At 42.7% G+C, this 9,859-nt stretch overlaps 2 protein-coding genes across 2 annotated transcripts in view; one reads left to right on the top strand and one right to left on the bottom strand.

Annotated features, from left to right (window-relative positions):
• The window catches only part of PTX3 (pentraxin 3, long), a 4,708-nt gene extending 958 nt beyond the window's left edge, over positions 1–3,750 (top strand). The window contains 2 exon segments of the mRNA XM_010293263.1: positions 1–131; positions 3,137–3,750. The exon segment at positions 1–131 is cut by the window's left edge and continues 26 nt beyond it. Of these exon segments, the coding sequence (XP_010291565.1) occupies positions 1–131; positions 3,137–3,750 (745 nt within the window).
• VEPH1 (ventricular zone expressed PH domain-containing 1) overlaps positions 1–9,859 on the bottom strand; it is a 39,060-nt gene that overhangs the window by 24,569 nt on the left and 4,632 nt on the right. Inside the window, exon 3 of the mRNA XM_010293264.1 lies at positions 8,170–8,344. Coding sequence (XP_010291566.1) covers positions 8,170–8,344 — 175 coding nt within the window. The remainder of the gene's footprint in view (positions 1–8,169; positions 8,345–9,859) is intronic.

Below are 9,859 nucleotides of genomic sequence, written 5' to 3'. Positions count from 1 at the left end.
TCAGCAGGATAAATTCAGTCCCACCAGAGGAGACAACCTCATTTTGAATTCTCTGTGGAAAGAGCTACAGCAAACCAGAGCTGAACTGAAGGCATCGCAGAAGTGGGCAGCTCAGCGCTTACTGCCAGCAGGTAAGTCCATGTGTGCTATGCGTTACCAGAGAGCTCCCTTTGGTGGGCCTGTCCGAACAGACATCCTAGAAACACCCCTCTGTTCCTCTGCACATGACTCCAAAGCAATCCTACGAACAGCACAGCAGCTTTCAGCAGCCTATACATACAGGGAGTAAACCCATTAACTGTTCTTGAAAAAGAGGCACTGAGCTTTTCAAACGTGGGATCAAAGAAGGGTTTAATCAAAGTCCTTATTAGAGGGCGAAGCCCAAAGGATCCCACCTCCTGCAGGCTCTCCCAGATCAGAACGGTTGCCAGAGCACAGCAAACATATTTTCAACATACAAACTATGTTCCCTCACCTTTTGCCTTCCCAGCTGGTAACTCCTATGCATACACACAAGTCACTGAGCTCTCCTGTCCTCTTCATGCATGTACCCACTCCCTCCTCTTCCTAAACTAAATGTTGTCTCCTCACCAACTCCAACTGCCCAAGAGTGGAGCGAGATCTGAGGACGTGCTGCTGATGTCAACCAGCTAAGCACGCTTCCCGCAGCAGGGAGGGCACATTCACCGCATGCAACTGTCAGGACAGAGTATTTCCTCAAGCATGGAAAAATCAGTAACACCGTGGTATTGTTGGCTTGTTGGTTTATTTTTCCCTTCCAAAATGTTTGCCTTGGTCAGCAAGCGAGATGGCCATAGAAAGATGAGCTCATATCTCAAATTTCATGTCAGTTGTTCTGTGACACCCAAAAAGCAGCTACAGCAACTTGGGTATGGCAGAGCAGACCCCCATCCATGTGAAGTGTGGATGCAAAATTGCTGCACGCACAATATAACTACACTGAATATAACTCTGCCTACCAGATAGCTATCACTGCTTGCCTTCTAAATGTTGACAGGTCTTTAACGACCATATTTTCTACAAACGTAAGTTATTGCAGCTTAAAAGCAGTTACACCAGCCTTGCCGGCGACCCTTAGCGGCGTGAGCTCTTACACAGGTGAGCAGGAAGGAGCGCTGCGTCTAACTGCTGAAGGAAAGGCAACAACTTCCACAAACCTATTGCAATACACACACAACATAACAATAGTTTACATTGAAATGTTTTACAACCTAACATGAATCTATCCTTTCACGTAGGGCATGGATTCAGCTTTGTAAGTAAATTGCTTTTACTTCTTTATTTATCATAACCTTTCAGTAATCTTTGTCTATTGGGAGTAGATCTTACAGCATGTTCTTTTTTTCCCCCCGCAACACATGAATCTTGCCTTCCAGAAAGCATGATCTCATTCTTTATCTCTCTCCTGTAACACGGCCAGCCTCACAGTCAGTTACTCTGCGCTAGGTGAGAGTAAAAAACTTGATCGGCATTAAGGATCTCAGCCTCATCAGCAGAAATCCAGATATTTCCACTGGTTCCTACATGGTTTTATTTTACATGTTCTTATTTTTTAATTTAAAGGATACATTTTAAGTACTTCCAGAGTCTCTCTCGAAAATTTTTTTCACGGGAATTTTTAGCAACTGACTTTAATTTCTCACATCTTGAATTACTGCCAGCCATACTCTTGAGGGATTTTCTAATCACACTTTTTGTTCTTCAGTGAAGCTGGTTTTAATTTTGTTTAGGCCTTGATAATAAAGCCTGAAAGCTTGCTAATTAAAAGCTTTTTCATAATAGTGTTCCCAAGTAGCATTTTAAGGAGTATCCCCAACAGTTGCTCGCTGACCCTGCCCCTCCTCAAAAGGGCCAGTGTAAAATCTGCTCAAAGTTGAAAGGAAGCAGTCTATGAAATAACACAGCAGCGCAATCCTGGAGGACACAAAGAGTCCTTCATTCACTGAAGCAGAAATTTCCGCACACGGTTTAGACATTTTAGACCCGCTAGCTTGTTTAAACAGGAAATGAACCAGCTTAATTGTAGAAGGGGGCTGCTTCCCCCCGCCACCGCCTAGAATATTAAGTTATATACAACTAGGGAACAGTACATAGAATACCAAAAGTGGCTTGGATTTAGTGACCATCAGTTACTTTTCCAAGTTTCATTAATTTCTGTCAGTGGTTTTAACTAATCTAATTTCTATTATCAACATGTTGATTAATTGGAGATGAGAGATGACGTGTTTTTAAAATATCGGTCATCTTATACATTTCCCATGCTCAACTAGAGCACATAAAAGTTACTGAGAAATAGCCCTAAAGGCAGAGTCAGAAAAGGGAGTCATTATGATAAACACACACATCTCGGCACGCTTGTGCCGACGCTCCCCGCGCCTGCTTTTCAGTAGCCCCCGTCCCCTGCTCCTCCGCTGCCCAGTTATTCACGGGACAGCTGCAGGACACCGCATAAGTGCTCGTGACACAGCTACCCCGCAGCTCCGTTTCCCCAGCCAGCAGCAGGCCCGCACTCTCATCCCAGGAACGGCACGGTATCTGAACAGGCCGTTCGACAGATCCCTGAACCCGTCCCCTCACCGTAACGCTGCTGTTTTCATCACTCCATTCTGAAAAAGGACACGGAGGCTAAAACAAGACTAAACGAAACAGAGAGGACTCCCCAACGTAATTGCCTAACGTAAAGTGCTAATTTCTCCAGGCAACCCAGCAAAAGAGCAGCTCTCCTCGGAGGCACATGAGAGCAGAAGGCACCTGCCCTGCACAGACCCTCAGGGAAGCCCAACTTCCCAAGGCAAGCACCAGGGCAGGCAGGCAGCATTAAACCCAGATGTCACGTTGCAGGGCTCAGCACTATGCAATACGCTACTTTTGCGGCGAGGGAAGAGCCAAGCCTTGTTCCTACAGCCTGACTATCCCCTAGACCCATTGCTACAGTGTTTGGCAAATTCATCCATTGGATCTGACAGCTTCTTCAAGCATCCTACATCCCACTGTCTGAGCTGAGCTCTCGGCTCCCTTTGAAAAGCCCAGGAGTAAGCATATGTCAAGGGTCCTAACTGTGCATGTACAAATAGACCAGTTTTTATCTGCCTAACAATCTTTCTAACTTTTTCAGGGTGTGAAACAGCAATTCTGTTCCCCATGCGTTCGAAAAAGATATTTGGGAGCGTTCACCCAACTGCTGGAATGACCCTTCGCTCCTTTACTGCTTGCATCTGGATCAAGGTGACCGAGGCTTTAGACAAAACTATTGTCTTCTCCTATGGAACCAAGTTCAATCCATATGAAATCCAGCTTTATCTCAGCCGGGAGTCTGCAGTGCTGCTTGTTGGCGGTGACCAACACAAGTTAACTGTCAAAAATGTAGTTGTTTCTGGGAAGTGGATCCATCTCTGCGGTGCCTGGAGCTCAGAGAACGGATCTGCATCTCTGTGGGTGAAGGGAGAACTCGCAGGCACCGCCTCGGACGTGGCCGACGCTCACACCATTCCAGATGGAGGGATTTTGCAGATCGGTCAAGAAAAGAACGGCTGCTGCATTGGAGGTGGATTTGATGAAGCTTTAGCCTTCTCTGGAAAATTAACCGGCTTTAACATGTGGGACAGAGTGCTCAGTGCCAAAGAGATAGCAGCGCAGAGCGGAGAAGATGCATGCAGTATCAGGGGCAACATCATCGGGTGGGGAGTCACAGAAGTTTTGCCGTACGGGGGAGCCCAGTACATTTCTTAAATCCTGCAGTTTCTAAAGCAGAGAACATATTTCATAAAGAGCCGAACGCCAATATGTACAAGTGAACAGAGCCGTAGGAGCCCCCGTCTTTTGAATTCCCAAGGAAGATTAGCATTGCATTTTTACAAAATGAGGTACTGTGGAGACGGGACTTGATCCCTGCCTGCTGTTTCGGCAAAACACTGAAAAACCCAAATCAAGGTGTGACATTGGAAAAACCATTCCTGAGGTCCGACCGCTGTCTCTCTAGCATAGTGTTTTCTGATGTTTTAAAGTGCCACTGTGAACATTTTGGAGCTGAACGTCTGAACAAAACACATCGGGTATTCGGCTGACCAGTCTCTGCATAACAGACATAAGGCTGAGCATCTTCCTGGCTCCTCCGGTCATTGGTTTTTAGTGCTAAGGTGAATTGTACAGAGGAACCACATAAGCCAAGAAATTTGTTGTTTATTAATCATTGTTAGTAATTTGTAGGCTATAACAAAACTAGCTCCTTGTTTAAATCATTATTTATGCCACAGATTTGACCTAACATATAAAAGTAATATTCCCCATCATAATCTGATGTTACATTTCAAGAAAATGCAGCTGTATTATATTGTAAATGAACTTTGTATTAATTTTATTGAAATTATTTTTGTAAAGTTGTTCTGTAAATAAAGATACTTTACTAAACTAAACATTTTCCATGCTTCTCATGAACTGAAACTCTGAAAGTAAGTACCAGTTGGGATTTTTTCCATGTTTTGAACAACACAGTTTCAGCTGCTAGTAGAAAAAGAATATAAATATCAACATCTCATACGTTTAGATACCCAAAATCCAAGCATTAGCCAGAGATGGCTTTAAAGGCCTGTCATGATAATCCCTCTTGCGAACACTGCCATGTGAAAGGATCTGCCGCTCTAGGAGTTCTCCCACATGGACACGGTCGCTTGTACAGAAGAGATGCTTCGACATACTGATGCACGTGCATTGACCTGAGGCTGCGCTGGCACGGCGCTTGGAGGCTGAAGGAAGAATTGAGATATCCCCAAATAAAAGTCAATCCGTACCCCATGCGTAATGCTGTCCATCCGAGAATGACATACTCTGTTTTAAGGCACATTTAGATATCCAAAGTGACCAACTCGCTTGATGCTAACAGGAGGTTTGTACAAGGCAGAACTGATGGCAGCGGCTTTCTTCTCTCACATTTGCAAGCTTATCCAAAATCCAATAAAAACATAGGGCTGGATACAGTGCATAAGCAGCAGATACAGAGAGCCAAGACACTGGTGGAGATTTGCGTGTAGAAAAACAGAACAGAAGCAGACACTGATGAATAGTCACTTGCTGGATATGTAACCAGCGAAAGACAAGAATGATTTTTCGCTATCCCTTGAAGCATCTGAACAAGTTATCGTGGAAAATGTTATACTCTGAGCAATTCTTATTTCCACTGGAAGCAGCCCACCCTTCTGCTCTATTCACGTGTTTCTCTTTCTCATTCTCCACAGATGTCCTAAGAACGCGCTTTGAAAAGTTTCTTGACATATTGCTGCTATGTTTATTCCCGAATATGACACAGCGACCAGATCCTTCCTTCCACGATACAAAAGTAGTAAGAAAAAGCTGTGACAAGGTAATTTCCACTTTACTATGCCATTCAAGGGGGTTGTGCTTCCTAGCTAAAGTTACATGATCCAAAGTTTTGGCAACACTGTTTGTTTAAGGTAAAAATAACTACTCCAATTGCTGGAATTTTTCCTATTACCCTATAATAAAAATGTATCTAAATTATAAATGCTTAGAAGTAAAAGCACAATAAAAATCCCCTACTAAATAATATCTGCAAATAACCTGAACTACAGAACAATGAAATATTACCTCCATCCATCTGCCGTCAGCCAGAAAACAGATATTCTGAGCGAAGAAAAACACCTGAGGTCCCAACACTGTGAAGGGCAAAAATGCTCTCAAATCCTCTTTCCATACAGTGCCCTCCATTAAATGAAAACAAATGTCCATGAAACACAGCAGAAAAAGTAAAATCCTCAAAAAGATTACCAGAAGTCCTTCCTGGCTACTTTTCTTACTGTACCTCATACCTGAAATGCTTTCTCTTGGAAGTGGCCTTTTCCTATCTCTGTTCTGGTTTGGCAGATGACCAAACGCAAAGCCAGTTCTTTCATTCTCACTGACGCAGCTGGAAAACTCCTCTTTCCAATTGCTTTGCTCTTCCTTTATCACCTCTGTGGACTAGCAAAGCTTTCCCACAGACTAGTCCCCTCCTGCCCAGCACCACAAGTGGCCTCCATCATCATGCTTCTCCCTTTCTTTCCTAGCTTAACTGTATTTTCCTTTGTCATCAGTTACTTTGTCTGTTTGGAAAAACACCAAGTAAATAGTATTTTGTGGGAGTTCGGGCTCCAAATACGGAAAGGCCACCGCGACCCTGCTCCCGCACTGCTAACGTAGAAATGAAGGAGCAAGCACCAGACGTGCGTGCCTGGAGTACGTTGCTGAGCCCAGTTGTGCTCCCCAACGAACCTCTGCTGAATGCAACAACCCTTGCCTGACCTCCCCTGGAAGGTGCGCCAGCCGTGGGACGGGTTACGGCAGCGGCTGCAGGGTAGTCTTCCTGCTGTCCCTTGGAAAGAGGAATAAACCTGCCTGATCCCTTGCGCTGATGGAAGGTGTCAGCACACGGCCCGTCAGCATCGCGGGCACCGTACAGACATTTGCATGTTTAGAAGCTGAGTTCACACTAACTGGAACAGAGTACTTAAACCCTCTTTCTAAAGAGCTCTTTTTTCGCTAATAAGATAAGAAACTGATTATGCAGCCAAACAGTTGCCCCAAGTAATCAAAAAATCCAGTTAGCTCTCAAACGCTCACAGGCAACGGGCCAAAGTCTACTATCAGTCTCACTGGTGCCGTTAGGCTGAGCCCCGTCTGTGCAGCCCCAGAACAAGGCCCTTTGTCTCCGCACTGCTTTGTAAATCCATCCTTAGCAGCTTATCCTCTTGCTTCCCCTCTCCCTTCAGCAAACACTCAGTCTTTAAGCGCAGTTCTTAGCCTGCTGCAAACCAACCTTTTCATGCCCGAAATACAAATTATGTACAATGCAATTAAGCCAGTATGCAAAACAGAGCACTTTGCCTATTCAGAGTGCCCTCTTCCAGTCTGGAATTTCCAAACCTGATGTCCACAGCAACATCTGCTGGTAGAATAACATATGTACACAAAAACAAGCAGTCGCAATGAAACCTTCAGTTGTGACTGCTAATCACTTTTCCTAAACTTACAACTATACCATAAAACCTGTTTTACTTTATTTCTTTCTGTTAATAGCACTGCGTTATAAGTAATGCACAACGTTAACTCATAAATACTAATGTCATGAGTCTTAAACAAATTATTCATGTGGCTTTGTACGTTGTTAGCAATATTCTGTTCTTGGACTCTACTCAATTAGTATTATCACATAGCTTATACATATTTAGCATTTATCATATTTATTACACATTTGTCCTTAAACAAAGCAGACAAATATGCAAACTCTTATCATAATGTCTTAACGACAAAATTACTTTCTAGCTTCCCTACCCTTCCATAAGACACCTAAAAATAACGACACTCCATTTATATTTTTTTTAATAAAGACAGAATGCACACATTTAATTTGAGGACTTAACATTTTCATAACTATGATCTTGGAATAATTAGACAGCTATTGCTACATATTGCTATTACCCATACTCAAAGAAAAACAAACAGTGATTTTTACTACTGCAGTAGCACTGTACTGCAACAAATACTGTGAACTTTACTACTTCAACCAAATTGGACTTCCTTTTGTACAGGTATAAATATTTTTGGCTTTTTTAAACCACAAAAGTAAAATGTACAGAGTTTAACAACAATATTCCAAGCAAAGCTAATAATGTAGGCAAAATTAAAGAACCACTACAGAGCTTCTATACCTTACAACTGACTATTTTGACACAGAATAGGATTCATTTCATCCCCATTTATATTTTGGAGCATTGTCAATGACACTATAATAGAAAGGAATAGAGCCCAGTAGCTAGTGTCTCATATCATGGCTTATAATTTTAAATCCATTAGTACAGTATACTAACAAGTACAGATGTATTTCCTGCCCTGTCGGTCATTCAATCTACAATGAAACTCCTATAGTCAACAACGTTCAGTAAATTCACATATTCTTGAAAGGTCTACCTTGATATAGTCTGTTATTAGATTTTCTAACGTGTTTTATCACATGTTTATAGATATGCATGCTTTATACATACATGCCTCATACACGTTTTAACATATAATGCGTTTGTATATATGCCTAATACAGCCTAACTAATCTAACAGTAGGCACGCTGCAGGACTAAATCCAAAATCTCAGCGAGTTCCTACCTTGAAGGACGCTTTTGATAATGGTGTCTGTGTGATCAGCCAGCAGATCTGCTTTCGCGATTGCAGCCAAGGATAGATAACTTGACATGTTTCTGCACAGTTCTTTATTGCCCCTCTGAAGAAATTTCACTGCCACTGGGACAGCTAAGGCCATTACTGGAGGTCGATTGTAATTCTGTAAAAACATGAAAAACCACTGAAAATAAAGTCTCATGCTGATCAGAGTAGAAAAACAGCAATCAAAAAGAATGGGGAAAAAAGCAAAAAACATGTCAAGAAAGGCTATATTTTGGTAACACCACTGAAGGCAGGCTTCAAAGAAAGAGCGAGTAAGGAAATTTAAAAGCACTGCACCAGGAGATGATAACACCACACCTATTTTTGTCTTCCGCAAGAGGAGGAAGCAGGGTATTAAGTGCACTAGTTAAATGTTAACTGCTGTAACAATTCTAACACGACATTTTGTGTTGGGTTCTCTCGGAGAAGACAGGAGAAGCTGTATCATCACCCACACGAAGTAGGTCATTTTCACCCCAAAGCACAGGAAACACCTCAGAGCAGTCACTCCTGCTGTCGACAAGTAAATATTGCTCCCTGCAGCGAGAAGCATTGCTGCCTGTCGCTCCTGCATCGCAGCGACCGGCTCCCCTCCCATGTCCAGCCCCAAGCAGTCCAGCCCAGCATGCAGGTACAGAATTAAGGCTCAGGGAAGCTTAATTTCAAGCATGGGCAAATCTTCTCCAGCACATGTCACAGCTTCCTTCATTCAAACCCAAGTGCTGAGTTTTGGCCTTTCTTTGTGCTGGCAGAGACCACGTGAAGAAAAGACTCCTGTTCCCAGAACAGATCTCATGCTAAGCCACTGGGTCTAAATCAAAGGCAAACCGGTGAAATGATGAAATGAGTATGCATGAGTAAGGGAGACTTGCTCACAGGGTAATAGCTTTAGTATCAATCATCAATTTTCCTCTAATAATAACTCAGATTTCCTTTCTTAAAGTCCAGCCAATTTCTCTGAACATCGGGGTCAACTGAATTTTTTCAAGACTGATAACTTCTGTCCTCAAAATGGCACCAAGCTTCAGTGGTCTCAGGGGTATCTGCACATAAACTTTGGTTTTGACATTAGGGTCAGAAAAGGTTTTCCTGCAACTATCTGTGTACGTGAAACTGTGTGCACAGACTATACACATCTATTGCCCATTAAGTTCCCATGCATAACTGCCCTTGAAACTAGTAGGATATGTTTGTGTGTAACTGAGGACCTACATTCTCCCTTCTGGAGCCTTGTTAATCAGAGCTTTTCTCTCATCTTCACTCAGTTTTGAACATCTCTCTGAAACAGGAGTACATCATTGTTTTTGAAAATAATCCTGCAATATGATTATATTTAATTAGCATCTGAAATCACAGGCAACCACTGGCACCCAGATGTTTCAGAAAGCAACAAAATAACGCAAAGAAAGGCAGTCCAAACTTAACACATGCTCATTCTGGAGCAGCACTGAAAAAAATAAGTCCATAAATGTTTAAATCAACATAATGCCTCATTATATTTGGCTGAGAGGCACCGCTGAGTAGAAGCCAAATTCTGCCTCCAAGTTATACTCTAGGACTCCATGAAGAAAAAATGGTAAGATAAGGTTTGGCCCTCTGATTAGGATTTAAAAGATCCAAGAAAATTACAAAT

The sequence above is a fragment of the Phaethon lepturus genome, unplaced genomic scaffold (assembly GCF_000687285.1).
Source record: "Phaethon lepturus isolate BGI_N335 unplaced genomic scaffold, ASM68728v1 scaffold42468, whole genome shotgun sequence".
Classification (NCBI taxonomy): Eukaryota; Metazoa; Chordata; class Aves; order Phaethontiformes; family Phaethontidae; genus Phaethon; species Phaethon lepturus.
The sequence above is the reverse complement of the archived record's forward strand: the minus strand, read 5'-3'. Positions and strand labels throughout refer to the sequence as shown.